This window comes from Alosa sapidissima, chromosome 15 (genome assembly GCF_018492685.1).
Source record: "Alosa sapidissima isolate fAloSap1 chromosome 15, fAloSap1.pri, whole genome shotgun sequence".
NCBI classification, from domain to species: Eukaryota; Metazoa; Chordata; class Actinopteri; order Clupeiformes; family Clupeidae; genus Alosa; species Alosa sapidissima.
Window position 1 is genome coordinate 24,626,919 of NC_055971.1, and position 18,575 is coordinate 24,645,493.

Sequence of the window (18,575 nt, forward strand, 5' to 3'; positions counted from 1 at the left end):
GTGCTCAAAGTATTCTAAAAGTTTATCAATTAATTGTTAATAACTAACTAATTTCTAATCAAGTCATAATTCTGGAACTTTCTGGTATAATTATTTATATTCTTTATTCACAAAGTTCTCATCAGGTGAGTGAAAGTTAGAATGGTGGTCATTTCAGATGTTTCTGCCACCACTTCATAAAACTCATAGTTTGAGAACTTTAAATTATTTGTAGGATATTGCTTGTTTACAACTTCAGCTGTGTATGCAAAGTTCAGAGTTCAAAATATACTTTTGGGACTCCCTGCTTATAGTTTTGAGAATGCTATTATTAGTATTATTTCATTTCAGCTACATTTTACACTGATATGGCAAGATGGCAATATAAACACAGATAACAATGGTATTAAATTGCAATAGCCTATAGATTAAATGTAATGGAATATTCAACTAAGGTAGACTGCTTTTGTTCACAGCGCTAAGCTATTTATGGTTACTGATATACTCTGAGTCTCTGGCCCTCTCTTAGAGCCAGGCATAGTGAGCTGGCCCTCGGAAGAAAAAGTTTGGGGACCACTGCCGTAAAGTGTTACCCACCCTATCACTTGTGCACATCATTAAAGTAGTTTCTCCCCATCTTGAACAAATAGCAATATGTCATGTTGGTCAAAATGCACTACACAGATTTCCTTGTGTCATTACATGGAAATGTGTTGAACTAGCTGTCATAACTAGTTGTCATAGTCTGTCTAGACAGACAGGAACGTCAGGAGGTACAGAAAGATGTGCAGTGGTGCACAGCTCTGACCAAAGGGTGTTTTACTGTATATTGGTAATTTTTCATTTGCACAATGCTGTAAAAGCCTGTTTTCTTTTTACCGTCTCAATGTCTGTCGACAGAAAAAAACTTTGAAACACATCCACTGTCTTGCAATCAACCCTCTCCAAACACAATAATGTGTATTTTTGTAGTTTGAAATAGAAATAGAAAATAGTGCTGCTTTGTGCATTTTTCCTTAGAAAACGGGCACTGTGCCCAGTCAGAAGGGAACAGGAAACAGGGATTGAGAAAGACAATCTGAGGAAGCTTCAGCTGCTGTCCTATTTTGACCTCAGAAGTATAGCACAAGTGAGACTTGTTTTTCTGGTCCCCTCCCTTGCAGGGCCGTCAGTTGGTGGGTTGTGCAATTAGAGAATAATGTTTATTTGTCTTATTTTTTTATATTTCAGTTTGTTAATCTGCCTACACATAAATTAATTATGATCTCAGTCAGACTTAACTTAAAAACACAAAACAATACACTAATGCAGTGTTCCAAAGTCCCAAAGACTGGGTCGCAGGAGATTTTATTTGGGTCGTCAGCGCAATTTATGTTGTCCAATAGGCCTAACTTATACCATTTAGCCAGGAAACTATCAGTTTTTTATTAGGATATAGTTTGTTTACCACAGTCACGGCCCTCTGTGCAATTTTGCATTTAGAATAGCTCTCAAACTGGGGGGCGAACACGCCTGGACATCTCTCGCAAAATGAAACATTTCTGTGGGGCGCCTGCCGTGGACCTCACAGTTGCAAAATGCAAGGGACATGAATCAGCCTATTTGCACGAACATTAACGGACATCACCTCTTCAACTTGACCGATTAAAATCTAGTCAACTAAAGCACATCCATATACCGGACATGGCTATTCAATTTGCGTCATATAGGCTGTAGATTTTCAATTGTAGATGCACTCTTTAAAGTTAATAGTAACCTCCTCACATTCCTTATTATTTCGGATTTAAAACGCTCAACAGTGCATTATATTAGGCTACAATTTAAATGGACGCTATTATTATTAATAAACGCTATTATTTCCTCTCGTTTTCCACCTCGCAAACTCTATAGGCTACAGTAAAGGCGCATTACTTTTGACTATTGCGCAAAAGCCTCTTGTTCTGATATTTATTCATTTCACATTCTTACAACATAGCTTGTCACATAACATTAATACACGGCCTTAGTATACGGCCTACAAACAAACGTTTAACTCCAGAGGAAAATGCAGACTTGAGTTACTTGCTATGTTTACATAGGAATTGACGGTGTTATGGATCCATTTGTCTGCAACGCAACGTAGCCTACAACATCACTCTTTAGAAATACAGGAACAGCTTACTATATGCCGAAGAGTGACGACTGCGTAGCATACAGTACAAGAATACCCCCAAGAAAAGTTTGAGAACCTGTGGCCTAAAACAATATTGTTGCATGCTGGTTGCATGTTAGATCTGAAGTGAAATGGGTCGCGATGGTCTGTCATTTTTAAAAAGTGGGTCCCCAGAAAAAAAGTTTGGGAAACACTGCACTAATAAATACACTGGTCTAAGCTGTTTTGACCTCTCCCTCACCCTGCACTCACTAAGCAACAAATCAAAAAGTGCACATGTTACGTTCTGGGGTTATAGAGATGGTGTTTCTGTTGCATATATGTGTGGATATACATTGGGAATGTATGCATTTTCAAATTTGACGTATGTAGATGGAATTCAATTTTAAATCATTTAAAGTTGTGAATAATAAAGTTCTATGATTATTTTATTTATTCAGAAAGCAAATATGCACTTTATCAGTTACTGAAGTTCCTGGAATAGTTTGTTTTGACCACTGAGAAATATTGTGAAATGTTGTGTGCAGTTTTGCTGCCTCAGCATATCCTCTCTGAGATGGGCTGGGCTGACGGCTCACGGCTGGACTTCTCCACTAGATGCACTATATATACACTGTCCATCTCACCATATGCACCATCCCACTCCACCACAGCACCAACCTACCCAGCTCAGCACAACAGAAGAGACACAAGCACAGCTTGTCAGACCTGACATCGGCTAAACACACCGGCCTCCATCATGGTAATGTAAAGTCATTTATACTTTAGGAAAGAAACTGAAGAATGCCCCCATACTGTACTTTGATATTGATGTTTGATAGTGTGCAATATTTTATTTAGCTTTGGAAGGCTTTTGGGTCGAAATAGAGTGTGCATCAAAAAAGTATTTTGCATGATCTTCCTTGGGATAACAGGTCTTAATGGTCTGTGTGTGTGTGTGTGTGCGTTCGTGCGTGCTTGCCTGCTTGCGTGTGTGGTTTGTGTTTCTTGTTTAGATGCGCACTGGAGTCCTGATTGGACTTGTCCTGCTCTCCCTGCTCTCCTCAGGCCAATCTGCAGAGGTGGATCTGAAAACCCTGGCGGAAATCACTAGAGTCTTTCAGACCAAGTAAGCAAATGGGATTCCCATCATAGTCTGGCCATTTGCTTGAGTAAAACAACTCGTTTTATTTAAACTTTAGATTAATTAATTACAGAGTCTGTAATTGATAATTCATTTTTTACATTGCTTGACAGTCCTATTTTAAAGTAAATCTTCATAAATAGTAAAAGTTATTGCTTATGGTGAAAATGTATGATTCTCATGACTCTCATGCAATCTATACTGTAACTATCTTGAAGGTGAATTCAGCAAGTAATTCCTGACTGATATAAAAAGAATATTGCATTGTGCCAAACGAGGCAAGTGCAGCATCAGCATTGAATTTCACTGAACATGTTCGCACCCTTTGTTTCCCTAAGGTATCAACCATCTGGACAGACCAACAGTGGCGTTGGTGTCCAGTATGCTGTGGCCATCAACGTCCCGGCAAACCAGTGTGGGGCCACATTCAGTCAGAACTTCCTCAGCCAAGAGGACGAAAGAACGGTCAAGCGGGAACTCACGGCCAAGAAGCTCTACCAGGGGCCACAGATGGTCGCTGCCACTCCAAAGGGTAAGAGTCACTCATCTAAGATCCACTCAGAGCGTGCCTTGCTCATGTGCACTGACTTAGACCAAGCTGTCACTCCTGTGCAAAACCTGCTGAACAAGGACAAAGATGGCTGTGTGGTGTTCTACACCTACAACTCCCCATGTCTGGAGTACTGCCTGAACCCTGGATTTGACGAGAACGAAAGGAACCGGGAGAAGGTCGGGAGAGAGAGGGCCGAGAGAAGGGGGGAAACGTACAACTTGCCTCCCGCTGTGGCAAGGTGCATCCTGAACTCTCTCAGTATGCTCTCCAACCACAATGGTCCCAAGGCCTTCGTGTTCAGTCAGGTCTACAGGAATGATATAAACAAGCCTGAGCTGGCAGCTGCCCTGAAGAAGGTTGCAGAGCAGGTTCCCCTCTACAAGTGTACCACCAACTCCTGTGTCAAGTGTCTGAACAATAATGAGATCAACAACGAATGCCTGTCTTAAGAGATAAACATTGCAATTACTGTACGTTGAGATTTTTTTATTTTAATGTTAATGATTACAATCTTTTGACTTGATTTACTAACCAATTAATACTTCCTAAATGCTAACTGCTGTAACAATTGTGATTTGTAATGTTTTATTAGCAGTAATACAAATCTCAGCAACGATTAAAGATGTTTGTCTTTGTTATAAGATACATAACATGGATATTCAGTATGAACAATGTATGAACAACATACAGATACATGTATGTGCAGTGTAGTTGCAGTAACAGTGTGCAAACACACATACGCCATCTTACATTAGCTCTTAAAGCATATTTTACACAGTACTCTCCAGTGACTCACCCAGCAACACATCCCTTCAAGCTGAATAGAAACTATTTCAGATGAAGACTTTATAGTACCTAGTACCAGTTGAGGAATTGGTCTGTCGGATTGAATCAAGTCAACAATCTAGGCACAGGATGGGGTGGGCCTGTTACTAATAGCTCACAACAGCACCCTCTAGTGGGGAAATAAAGTTTAGTAAAGCTTATTCAGATTCAGATTTTCCCATGTCAGTGTTGCCTGATGTTGTCATACTCAAATTTGAGTCAGAATATGAGTCTGATACTGCTCCATTGGGACGTAATTATGGGGTGTGTTTAAACCGATACAGGGGGGGAATGCCTCTGCACTCAATTGGATAGACCTAACCAATCAGAGCAACGATTGCCACAAATGCCTTAACATTGTTTTCTGGTCTTTTGTAAAGGTTATTGTGCCGTCAATATCTACAACACTCTACTACACTCTAACTGCAACACTCATTAGCGAAATCTAAGAGATACGTAGTAGGGAAGGCTATTAGGAAAAACTGATAGCCTATATCAGGGGTTCCCAAACTTTTCCACGACAAGGCCCCCCAAATGCCACTAGATTCCGTTCAAGGACCCCCTTGATGTGTTATTAAACCCATCAATACTATGGCAAATGTAAAAATACATTAAACTTATCCTAATAATTATTTTAGCCACAAGCACTTTGCGATGGAGCATACAGTGTGTAAAAATTGCATTTGGGGCTTTCTGCTATATGAGAGCTATCACTCTACTATTATTACCAGTCATTATCATGGAAAATTATTACAATGGCATTGTATAACAACCCTCATAGTAATAGGTATATTTTAAATTTTTCAAATTTGTTCTTTTATTTTTCCTTCCAAGTTGCTGAGGCCCCCCTGGCACCCCTTCACGACCCCCACTTTGAAAACCACTGGCCTATATCCCCTCCTTTTTTAAAAATATTCCGTTGAACACTGATATGCTACAAACATGTTATAAACAGCTGGGAAAGGCTGTCTCAAATCCCTCAAACAGGTGGTCAATCATAGATTTCAAACGAATGAGGGAACAACATGTCACAATGCAACACGCTGTTTTCCCTTGATGTGTCAGGATCTGGACTGGACTGATGTGTGATGTGTGATGTGTGTGTGTGTGTGTTGTGTGTGTGTGTGTGTGTGTGTGTGTGTTGAATCTTTCTGAACCAGTGAAGCTTTCAATCCAATTGTATCGACAAAAAGGTTCAGTACTCGAAGCTTCAGAACTCTATGAGGACCTCTGCTGGTGAAAGTTAAGGATAGCATTGTCACGAAGTGTTTCAGAAATTATCCATGATTGTCTTTGAGTCGAAGATGAATAAATGTTGAGCATGAATTAATGGATAAATAGCTAAGCCTATTTTGTACCCTGCATAAATACAAATGTGCCTTCTCTACAAAAACAATAAAGGTAGTATTTTGGCTGTGAACATTTCTTGTATTTGTAAACAAATAGGCTACATCAATTTAGAAGGGAGATGAATAAAGAATGGGCATGCACATTGCTGTGATTATATTGAATACGTAGCCTAGACCAATTGTAATCTGGATTGTGTTGAAACTGTGCGATTCAGTCCTGCAACACGCCTGGACTCAAACCCGCGAAATAGTCACACCTTTGAACGGGAGTCGAGCGTGCTGACAATTGAGCTAAAAGCCCAGGTAATAAGCTTTCGTGTCAGCAGCAGTATGACTCTGTTGGCTCTCCCTCTTCAACAACCCACAACGGCGCCCCCCGTGTCGTGCAACTTTAATGCTTTGAATTAAATTTCGAAGCAGTCACGTGGGTGTGTGTGAAACGAAGCTTCGGACGTCACTGAGCACGTGATTATCACAAAACGAATCAAGCTCCGATACAAAGCTTCACTCCAAATTGGTTCATGTCTCCGATACACGCTTCGAAACAGGGGGTTCACGGGTAACATCACTAGTATGTATGTATGTATGTATGTATGTAAATGTCAAGTTTGTAGTTTAAAAATAAAGTATGTTTGTCTGAAGTACGGCCTGTAAGAGTCTTGCACGTGGGTCCTATCCTCGTAACCCTGACAGTACAATCCGACCTAGCATGGACCCAGCAGACTCCAGCATGGAGGAGCTTAAAAAGGTGGAGTACACCCTCATTAGGCTCAACTCTGAGCTGGGGAGGTCTACAGATTTGGAGTGCCGGCATGCAATTTCCTTGAGGCCCTGGCTATAGGAAATTCCAGGAATGGCTACCCTGGCCGACCAGCTCTCCGGTCTGGGAAAAAGTCTTCAGTCTCTCCTTGGTCCCTCCAGTGAGACTGCTAGCTTCCAGCCTGACCCGGTTCCTACATCAACTGGCTTCGGGCCAGTGTGCCAGGGGCTTAGGGTGGGACACCTTTAATAAATCTGGCCTCCAGCCAGCTGCTCCACATCTAGAACCCCAGCCTGAGTTCCAGATCCATGACCTAACTGCTATCCATGTCCCTGAGGAATCTCCCTTCTCAGGAACACGGTTGGCCATCAAGTCGAAGGCGAGAAGGCGAGGAAAGAAGGCGAGGTTCAAGGAGACAGCGAGGCCCTCCCTGCCAGACGTTTCAGCGCCTGCTCCTGTGGCCAGCCCCTGTGGCCAGCCCCGAGGCGCCTGCTCCTGTGCCCGCAGCCGAGTCCGCTCCTGTGCCCGCAGCCCAGTCGCCCGATGCCACGCCTGCAGCCCCGCCTCCGCCCGAGCCCTTCTCTGTCACCGTTTTCCTGTGTTGTCTGTTCCCGTCACCGTGCCCGTCTCTGTCCCTGTCTGTGTCTCTGTCCCAGTCACCATCCTAGTCACCATTCCAGTCACCGTCCCTGTTACTGTCCCTGTCACTGTCTTTGTTCCTGTCCCTTCACCTGCCGCTATGTCTGAGTCTGTCGTGTCTGAGTCTGTCGTGTCCGAGTCTGTCGTGTCCGAGTCTGTCGTCCTGCCCGAGTCTGTCCAGTCTTTGTCAAGTCAGATTTATTTATAAAGCGCATTTAACATGCACATAGTGCAATCCAAAGCGCTCCACAAACAAGACACATAACAACAAGACAAAAGATGCCGGACAGAGCGGCGTAGTCGCCAGCGTACCCGTGACACCAAGACAAGACAGACAAGACAGACAACAAAACAAATAAACAAATAAAAAAAGAAAATATATTTAAAAAGGGGAAAGTGATGTTAAAAATTAGTCCAATTTCCAAACCAGCTGAAAATGTCCAAGGGCAATGATGATCCGTGAAAACTGCGCACAGAGCTGTGTCTTCACAACCGATGCAATGCCAACAAAGTTCTTTAGCAGCTGACCAACCCGGTGAATTCACTGGCAGTCTGGAGATAACGTTAACGTTAGAAGCTAGTCCTGCTAGACTGCAGTCTGGAGATGATGGAAGCACAGTCCAAAGTACTGAGCAATCGTGTAGATCCGCAATTCGGTGGACTTAACAGCGATCTGCAGTTGGCAAGGCAGCTCGCAGGTCAGCAACAGCTCGGCGGCCACAGTAGATCTTTCGCAGAGTAGAGCCTAGGTCCAGCTGTCCCGAGAGATCCCCTCGACCAGACAGTGAAGTGCACTGGATGGATGGAAGGATGTCAGAGGCCCAGTTAGTCTGCAGTTGGCATGGCAGCTCGCAGGTCAGCAACAGCTCGGCGGCCACGGCAGATCTTTCGCAGAGTAGCCTAGTTCCAGCTGTCCCGAGAGATCCCCTCGACCAGACAGTGAAGTGCTGCACCGCTCACGGATAGATGGAAGGATGTCCGATGCCCAGCTAGGGCAAAAGCTAGCCATAGCAAGCTCCCAATGGACAAATGTCAACTACATCAGCTGACTTAGAAGTAAAAAGGACTAAGAATATCACGAAAACTATCAAAAATAGCGTAAATAAATAGGGAAAACATTTAACTAGACAAACCAATACAAAAAATAAACATGACATTACATAAAATTACGAACATTACATAAAAACAAACAAAAACATGATGCCAGACGGAGCGGCGTGTCTCGCCAGCGTCCCCGTAACCTAGCAACCTAAAAAAAGCATTTGTCTGCTTGTTCCCTGGCCAAGTCTGCACAGTCATCTATCTGTCCTGCCTGTGTCTGCCCCGATGGTTCCTGCTCTGTCCCAAACATCTGTCCTGACCCTGCCTGCCAGTCCCTACCCGCCTGTTCCAAAGTTTTCAGAAATCGTTTTCAGTGATAAAACCTCATTGAAATAATATGCATTTTCCATATGGGGTCTTAGAAGCATCTGTCTCCTTCTAGCCACAGCGTTTTTGTTGCAAACATAATCAACCTAAGCGTGCTCAGATGACGTGATAGATGAGGCGCTGTTGCTCACCTGTCCATCATCGTAAAGCCCGATTTGATTGGTCCGCCAGCTCTTGGGCGAGCATAGTTGCTTCACAACGGAGTAATGCCAGACCGAACTTCCCGACCTCAAATGTTGTGGGCGGGACTAAGTTCGGCTGGCACCCAGGCTAATGTCAGTGTACAGGTAAAATGAAAAGTGCACATTGTGTGTTTTCTCAATACCAAGAGCAATGCCAAGATTGTAAATAACTAAGATATCTACAATAATACAACAGAGCTCAAGCAACTTTGAGTGTGTGAAGCATTATCAGTCAGCACTATCAGTCAGAATTTAGAGACACAGGTGAGTGAAAACTGAATCAAACAAGAAGTCTGCCTTTGAACCACCAGAAGATGGCAGCACATATAGAGCCTAATATTTCTTAGCATGCCTCCATCTACAGTCAGACTCACTCCTGTTTAGCCACACAATACACATAATGCATCTTACATTGAGTCTTAAACTTATTTAAGCATATTGTACACAGTACACACCCTCAAGATAAACAGAAATGATATTAAATGATGAACTCACATGTAGTAGCAGACTAAATTGGGGCGGAGGTAGTGTAGTGGTTAAGGAGCTGGGCTAGCATGCAGTAGCCTGAATGGTATCGGTTCAATTCCCAGCTTCCACCGTTGTGCCCTTGTGCCCTTGTCAATACAAAGAGCAATACCTAGATTGTAAATAATGCTCCACAATAATACAACAGAGCGTGAGCGAGTGTGTGAAGCTCTATCAGTCAGTCGGTGTGAGTATGTGAAGGGTCTTGTGCCTCCACAGCTAGATATGCAGGTCAGATTAGTCTGCACTTGCATCCAAATGATGCTAAGTTTCCCTCTGATTCTCTTCAGTCATGTAACCTAAGGGGTCAAAGGTCAAGTAAACATCTCAGTTATCCCAGTGTCCTATTATAGCACAAGTATTGGTGTGACAAACATAAACTTGCAGAAGGGTCTCCACTACTTGGATGGTTGTTCATTGGACTCCACAGCTAGATTAGCAGGAGTCTGATTACACCTGCATGTGTGTAACATGGCTGTATGCTAATTTCCCTTCTGCACCTTTCCAGTCATGTTAGGGAAAGAATGCATATTATGCAAAGACTGCAGTGTCCCAACAGCACCCAGACCCAGAGCAGTGTGTTGAACATGCAGAGAAGGATGCCCAGTAAATAAAGTCCAAAAGGAGCATGCACAATGTTACCACAGTGTTATAAGGGTGGGTATTAGTATAAATGTGCCCTTGCTATATGTATTCTGTTTACAGTAAGTTTCTACCACTAATTCTGAGCCATCTCCGGTGTACATCACGGGTGTGAATATCATTTCACACCTTGAATCAACAAGTCCAGTAAAGAGCCCTTCATGTCATTCTCCTATCAGCCACGGATAATCTATCGGCATCAACTCATTGTGGGTGTAAAAGGGTCTCTATTTCTACTCTGCCAAGATCTCACTAGAATGACAAGCCAAGTGCTAATACAAACACTCACACACACACACACACACACACACACACACACACACACACACACACACACACATTCTCCTGAAAGAATATTCTGTATTCTTGTATATAATAATTAATATTATTGAGATAATGCAAATAAATGAAACTGAGTTCAGTACCCTGAATGTCACTCAAGTTCAAGTCATATGAACTAAATCATCTCCCTAGGTGCCACCTGTGTGTGTGTGTGTGTGTGTGTGTGTGTGTGTGTGTTTGTGTGTGTGTGTGTGTGTGTATGTGTGTGTGTGTGTGTGTTTGATCTCAGTGCCGATGCAAGAGCTCTTAAGCCTTCCTCTTCAATGCATTCTGACTGCAGAGAGAAGTAGGAGAAATACTTCATCTTTATTTCCTTTTTCACAATCAAATTTCTGTGTGAAGTTTACACTAATCAATTACATAATGTTGTCTATAATGTGCATGATATAGTGTGTGCCTGTGTGTGTGTGTGTGTGTGTGCGTGTAGTAGTAAATCCAGACATGGGTTTCCCATCTTGTAGGAGGGCAGCACAAGACAGAAAAAGGGCAGCACAAGGCAAAAAAAAAAAAATGTTAGCTTTAATTTATATCAAGCGGTTAAATCAATCATATGTCACCGTGTGGGGAGTGGGCGCCTTATATTCTGTCCAGGCATGTGTGCTTAGAACGTCTCACACACAGAGGCTGAGAAGGCAGGGGGGGTCTGCCTCTTGTCTTCCTACTGGAGCAGGGGGAGCAGGGAATAATGCACACCTACCACAATTAGTAGCAAATAATAATGTTTTCATAATATTATGAATACAGGCCTCTAGTTGCCTAAGGCGCCAATGGACCACCACAAGCTAGTGTGTGTGTGTGTGTGTGTGTGTGTGTGTGTGTGTGTGTGTGTGTGTGTGTTTGTGTGTGTTTGTGTGTGTGTGTGTGTCCTGCTTGTGTGTGTTCTGTGTAGAGTATTCCAGCAGTTTGTTGATTGTATGATCAAGAATTGAGTTTGGGTTTAATGTTCATGTTTTGTGTACAGTACTTGTTTGTGTATGTGTGTGCATCATTGTGCAGACCCTGTGACTGCTTGTACTCCCCCCCCCCAAAAAAAAAAAAAAAAAAAAACTGCTGTCTGTGCATGTCCTTGAGAACATGCTTGCATGTCACACTTATTTCAGACACTGCATCTGTATCTCTCTGCATCTCTGCGTTGTGGGTGTAAGAATGTATATTTATGTGCCTGAGAGGAACATTAACTTTTCACACAGTCTTAGGGTGTCAGGAACAAGGCGTTAGCTAAAAGAATATTGTTATGAAAAACGCTTATTGCACGGCACTTTGAAATCCATTTATACTAATCCAAAAGGTAAATTTAACTATAGTGAAGTAGAATTCCACAAACTGGATTAATCCCCCCCCCAACCTAAACACCCACTTGTTGTAGAAGCCTATTATTCATATTTAATGAGGTTATTTTACAGGCCCTGTCCCCCATTGGGGCCCTGGGTAGTCAGTCCCATTGTTATTCAGTATGCTGAACTATACTTGATGTACTGCAACAGCAGGACTGTGATATAATGTGTAGCCTACAATTAATTTGTCTGTATCTTTGCGTGTGTGTGTGTGTATGTGCATATGTGTTATATGTACGTGGGTGTGGATGTGTGTTTGCATGCTTAAATAGCATGTAGTAAGAACAAATTGACACCAATCAGCCACAGCTCTGCCTCCATCTTCACACTATGGGTGTGAACAAAGCCAAAAGTCAAAGTCAACTTTATCGTCAAATTTGCTAAAGACCCTTTCAAGAGAGTTCCATTATCAGCATCATAGTTGGCCCCACAAGGCTTCCGTTTTAATATATGTTATCTTAATGCAGAGGAAGTAGATTGAGAACCAAATAGAATGTTCAAGCATTGTTTTTGTTTTTAATATTGAAAGGGTCTATATGAAAAGACATATACGGCTTTCTCTCTCTTGCATTTCTCTCAGGCCTACTGGAGGGTAAAACATGTTTAGTCTTTGGTACACCTCCTTGTCTTATCACAGAGTGACAAACGCACAGGGGCTGCTGAACACTGAAGAGAGCTCAAGAACAGCACTGAGGACCAGCATAAATATTGTTTAGATTAGATTAGATTAGATTCAACTTTATTGTCATTTAGCAGAGTACAGGTACAGACAGAGCCAATGAAATGCAGTTGACATCCAACCAGAAGTGCAAATAAGCATTAAATACCAAATGCAGGTAGAGTATGGTTGTGTATACAATAGAGATTAATAATGTACAGTGTATAGTTGGCTAAATATAGGTTTTCCAGATGACATGTCTACAGAGATAAATAGAGTATAGTACCCTGCACATGATCTAACCATAGACTGTAGATATAGAACTGGACAGTGTCACACTTCTATACATCTAATGGGTGATGGACTATAGAACTGAAATGAAGGGTTTGCATGGTCAGCACTATTATGTAATGCTGTTACATTCATCAATAGCAAGAGCACACATTTTTTTACCAACCTGGTCTCATTAGGGAAACGTTCCCCTGGGAACGTTTTGGCAAACCCAGCCAAACGTTCCACCAGACACGTTTCTGAGGTGCAAACTAGCCAAGCAACCCAGCGGGGGTGCTAAAGAGAGACGTTTAGACGTTGTTTACTACAGTTAGGTCTGGTCAAACTAAATTGTAGCTTACACAAGTTCAGCAGTATTCTTTGGTTAGCAAACCAAAGTTTTGGATTAATAGTGCCTATATCTCGCTACGTTTCACAAAATATAAGGCCACACACCCTGAACTGCCGTCTATGGTTAGCTGCCACATCTTGGTGGGTTTTTTTTTTCGCGAGCAACCCGGGGGATTTTAGCTCAGTTGTCAACACGCTCGACTTCCGCTCCGAGGGGCAGCTGTTCGCAGGTTCAAATCCGGCTGTGTGCTGAGTCTGGTCTTCGTCGCAAGCCCAGTCTGCGCAGCCTGGTCCTCTGGTCTTCGTGCGTTGGGTTGAATTGCACGGCTCGGCCCTGCACACAGCCGGATTCGAACCTGCGAACAGCTGCCCCTCGGAGCGGAAGTCGAGCGTTTGTGGCCTTATATTTTGTGAAACGTAGCGAGATATAGGCACTATTAATCCAAAACTTTGGTTTGCTAACCAAAGAATACTACTGAGCTTGTGTAAGCTACAATTTAGTTTGACCAGACCTAACTGTAGTAAACAACGTCTAAACGTCTCTCTTTAGCACCCCCGCTGGGTTGCTTGGCTAGTTTGCACCTCAGAAATGTGTCTGGTGGAACGTTTGGCTGGGTTTGCCAAAACGTTCCCAGGGGAACGTTTCCTTTTTTACGCTGATTAAAGGTACACTATGCAAGATTTTCACCTTTACGAAGCCAATTTGATGGTAAACGAACTTGTGATAGGCGAATCGTCACCTAGCATAGCTAATGTATACAGCATAGACGTGTAGCCTCAGTGATGGATGGTCTCAATAGGACCGAAAACGTTTTGCACTTTGGGAGCACTTTGCACTTTTCACTGACTGGATTAAAAAATTGCATCGGCAACATTGGTGTGCGAGTTCATTCTAGACTGAAGGACTGATACTGCATTGGAACTAACACACCCCCCAGGCCTGGAGTTGTTGGCGCGATACCCTGTTTTCCCCATACCAGATGTGTTCTGAGTATAAAAACAATATTCTCAAATATTTTACAACACACTTATGTATGTACTGTCTGTAGTAAGTGTAACACAGTACAAAAAAGGCCTAAGTCATTATGATGAATGGAGAAGAAGTGTTTTCCATTCATCATAGTGTTTAACATTGAGCACATCAATGTTCAACTGGTACGTATAAATGTCTGTTCATATGATGGTTTGTGTGTCATTTGAAAACAAAATACCATTTTCAGAAGAAATAACATTGTTTTGAATGTAAAGTTTCATTTTGCAGGAGAATTGAGGGGTTTTGTTTTGCCCATTGTGTGTGTGTTTTTTTATTTGTAGAGTTCTGAGAGTATGAGGCATGTTTTCAGAAAATGTGTGTAAACAATAAAAAAAAAACTGTAACTATACTGGGAATACATTTACTGTACTGTACTGGGAATACATTTTATATTTTAGGAATAGCTGAAACTATTGAATTTTCTTTCAACCTTGTTTGGTCAGTTAGCTACATAAAACCATTTAGTCGAGGTCTCTCATCCCAAATTAAAAATGAAAGTACCCCCATAACCTGGGTTTATGTCAGTGACACAGCAAGCAGAATTACTGCCTTACATTTACATTTAGAACTTTAGCTGAAACTTTTATCCAAAGCAACTCACAAAAAAGGAACAATCAAGGTACAGTGCAACTAGAACATGTTAGCGCAGCACTCTTCGCTCCGCCCGGGCTTACGTCACTGACATCAACAGCAAGCAGGATTACCACTGTGTGAAGAGAGTAACGGTTCTTTTCTTTCAATGGTGTACCCGGGTATACAGGGCTACATGCAATTATTGTCAGGATTTTGAACACTCCATTCCTGGAACATTCAGGAATGGAGTGTTCAAAATCCTGACAATAATTCAATGGTCTTGCTAGTATTTGAGTAATACAATGTTTTGATAATGCTATAAAGACATATTATGTAAAAATATATGGTGAGAAAAGTTGTGTTAATCTTCTTTAATTCTGTGTCTTTGATTTAACGTGTTGCTTGCATAGGAAGCGGATCTATTTAGGTGTTAATGATAATGCCATGGCTAATATCTTTTCTAAAGCATCTTTGAAGTTTAATTAATAATTAATAAATTCTGAGCAATAATGCGTATTACCATTCTACTTCCTTTCTAACAATAGAAGTGCATAGGCCAGTGGTGTACCTGTCAGCCCTATGAAAGGCGGAATAACTACTGTACTGTATGGATGTACTGTACTCTTATGGCTGTGCCTTCCTGAGAGATTGTATGCGTTTCCTGTAAAGGGGCAGGTCTGTAAAGGGGGCTGGTCTGTAAAGAGCTGTATAAGTCCCTCAGACTCTCAGCTCCTGCAACACTTCAGCCTGAGGAGGTCCCAGCTCAGCCTAGACCAGCGTCAGCTCTCCTGTGATTGAGGCCCGCTGCAGCAGCACTCTGTGGCAGCACCATCAACATGGTTCGTAGACCCACTACTCTTTGGCAGCTACAGATTAGCTAGTTTAAGAATGTGCCACACTTTAAACAATACTGTGTAGCGTGTATTGCTGTGTTTCTGTGTGAGTGTGTTTCTGCATGTGTTTGTGTATGTTTGTGTGTGTATGTGTATGTGTATGTGTATGTGTTTGTGTGTGTGTGTGTGTGTGTGTGTGTGCGGGTTGTGTGTGTGTGTGGGTGGGTGGGTGTGTACACATCACTATGAATCTGTCTTGTCTGCTTTAACAGTAATCCTATGTCTGGTACAGGTGCGTGCAGGTATGCTGAGAGGACTCGTCCTACTCTCTCTCCTCTCCTCTGGGTTTGGAGGAGTTGTGGGCCGGGACAGTTTGAACCCAAATGGCCTTCTACGGATGATCCAGCAGTTCAATGCGTAAGTTGGTTTGGGTCTAACAGACATATTACATACACTAAACACATCCTCTAATAGATTATTAAAAGCATATAACTACAGTAATTCTTCAGACTACTTGCCTGATTCATTTTCTGTTAAAATGTGGGTAACCTCAAAGGACATCACATTTTCTTGAGGATTTGTTATTTTTATGAGTTGATAAGATATTATTTTATTCATGTCACCTTATCCTAAATGTAGAGAGAAGCAGATAAAAGATGATTTTGATAGTATCTCCATTCAACATGTATAAACTGAGAACAGTTGATAAGATATTATTTTAATGATGTCTCTATTCTACAGGTATGAACCAGAGGACAGAAATGAGGACCAGTTTGCTGTTGCTGTGTATTCGGCTGAGGATTGGCGCCCCAACTCTGACACTGAGCTCAGCGGTGATGATGCCCAAAAGGATCTGCAGCCGGATGAAGTGTACGTAGGCGACAGCGTCATGGTTGCTAGTCCTCGACTGGACCAAAGTGCCGTGGTCTCCAGTGATACTGGGTACATGCTGGTGCCGCAGAACTACCTGAAGAAACTTCTGCCTGGAGGTGAAGACCTTGTTCAGGGTGGCAAGAGACGTAAGAAAAAGAAGAAGAAGAATAAGAAGAAAAAACACAAGAAAAACAAGAAGCCGAAGAAGAAGAAGAAGAAGAAGAAGAAGAAGAAGAAGAAGAAAGGCAAGAAACATCATGTCCTGCCAGACCACAACCATGACGATGACAACAACCACAACAATGACGATGACAACAACCACAACCATGACGATGACAACAACCACAACAATGACGATGACAACAACCACAACAATGACGATGACAACAAACCTCACAATGACGATGACAACAACCATCACCATGATGACAACAACAACCCCAATAACAATGATGATGACAACAACCACCATCACCATGACGATGATGACAATCACCACCATGGAGAATCAGCGGTTGAGGTCGATTTGAACTCTTTGGCTAAAATCATCCAGTTTTTTGAGTCCCAATGAGCATGTAAAAATTTGGTCATAGTATTATGTATTAGTTATATGTCATTCAAAAGCAACTATGAATATTTACTGCAAATTTTAAGTGTTATCTGTCAAGACTGGCCTAAACTTTTTTTTCTAAAATGATTAACACTTTAACCTTTCCAACTTCATGTACTAACAATATTAATACATTTTGAATGCTGTTACCAGTTAACTTCATCATTTTGAATAATTTACATAATAAATTATTTAGCAACAATCAAAGATGTCTGTCTGTGTTTCAAGAGAAAATAATACATGCTGTGAGAGTTGGACAGAAAATCTTGGAAAGTGGTTAAATAAAGAACGTTTATAATTAAATAACTGAATGATTGATAATTAATATTTTTCTGAAGTTGATAAAAAAGTTACTGTAACAGAATCAAGGTCTTTGCCTTCAAAGCTCGATAGAAGGAATTGAGACTAGATACAGATCAAGTCGTCTCACTTGCTGTGGTTGATAAAACTGAATTATCACCGGTGGCTGTGCCTAAAATTAAATATGTAACATTTTGGTAAAAATCTTCAACAATACCTAATCATTTTTTGAATACTGTCACAAACAGTTGCATTCTCTTTCACCAGCTGATAACATTTAATTGATCCATGATGTACTTTTCCAGTTTGTGACACCAAACAGAAAACACAATTTGAGCATCAATGTCACAAAACAGTTTGGACATTTGTTCCTGGGAGTTTTAGTTTGATTTGAAACAGTGGAATCTAATGCAATCAAACATCATCAGTGAAGGGTGCTGCACTTACAGTATGTCAGTGCCTATGGGCCTTTACTCTGTGTAGAGTCAGTTGAAAAACATAGACTTGTGTCTGTAGTGCTTCACTGACCTGACTCTGGGCCCTGTGCCACCCAACTGACTACTTCCTCTGTGGGCTGTTTCATCAGCCGTGACACCCCAGCTGCCAGCAAAGTACCACTGTGTATGAAAATGTCAGCATAGTTTAACTTCTGACAGTTCAGCATACAAATGTTACATACATACATACATTTTTGTTGAAATTATGGTTATAGTTATGGTTATGGAATTTAGCAGACGCTTTTGTCCAAAGCGACTTACAAAATAAAACAATACAACTTGGATAAATGTAAATGTAGCCACACACACACACACACACACACACACACACACACACACACACACGCACACACACACACACACACACACACACTCACACACACAGACACACGTGTGCACACACACACTGTGGCACATAAGTCTCATGCAGGATCATGCTAATTGACATAAATTAAAAAAAAATACCAATGCACAGTACAGGTGGGGCAGTGTGGGAGATGCCAATGTTTTGAAGCTGTTTCCTACCAAGAGTGGCCATTGTCTTCAGCAGACTAAACATAAACATGCTTTCAATACAAACACAAAATATTCAAGCATCTCTGTCACAAGTATGAACAGAGAACATTCACCAACAGATTTATCCTATCCAAACTCACAGTCAAACACAGGCTCGTCTGAAGGCCCAACAGTTCCTTCTGGTGAGCAGAAGTCAGACAAAACCAGCAGACCTCCAGACTCAGGTCT

The 18,575-nt window shown here is 41.9% G+C and overlaps 2 protein-coding genes across 3 annotated transcripts; both read left to right on the forward strand.

Moving 5' to 3' along the window:
- The first annotated feature begins 2,691 nt into the window (after positions 1 to 2,691).
- Positions 2,692 to 4,444, forward strand: LOC121684244. The gene is made up of 3 exons (XM_042064233.1): positions 2,692 to 2,873; positions 3,127 to 3,239; positions 3,593 to 4,444. The coding sequence occupies exons 1-3, from the start codon at positions 2,871 to 2,873 to the stop codon at positions 4,254 to 4,256; spliced, it is 780 nt and encodes a 259-aa protein (XP_041920167.1). The 5' UTR covers positions 2,692 to 2,870; the 3' UTR covers positions 4,257 to 4,444.
- Positions 4,445 to 15,428: 10,984 nt separating this feature from the next.
- LOC121684242 (uncharacterized protein DDB_G0287625-like) lies at positions 15,429 to 17,237 on the forward strand. 2 transcript variants are annotated; one of them, XM_042064231.1, is made up of 4 exons: positions 15,429 to 15,557; positions 15,844 to 15,968; positions 16,293 to 16,719; positions 16,792 to 17,237. In XM_042064231.1, exons 1-4 carry the CDS (start codon positions 15,555 to 15,557, stop codon positions 16,993 to 16,995), a joined length of 759 nt encoding a protein of 252 aa, XP_041920165.1. In that variant the 5' UTR covers positions 15,429 to 15,554; the 3' UTR covers positions 16,996 to 17,237. The 2 variants fall into 2 exon arrangements, with proteins under 2 accessions (XP_041920165.1, XP_041920164.1); XM_042064230.1 differs by having other exon boundaries at positions 16,293 to 17,237.
- Positions 17,238 to 18,575: the final 1,338 nt, after the last annotated feature.

Bases quoted from the DNA above. Each gene is read 5' to 3' on its own strand.
- LOC121684244 (XM_042064233.1), top strand. The intron at 3,240-3,592 runs GTAAGCAAATGG...TGTTTCCCTAAG, and splicing joins ACTAGAGTCTTTCAGACCAA to GTATCAACCATCTGGACAGA.
- LOC121684242 (XM_042064230.1), top strand. The intron at 15,969-16,292 runs GTAAGTTGGTTT...TCTATTCTACAG, and splicing joins ATGATCCAGCAGTTCAATGC to GTATGAACCAGAGGACAGAA.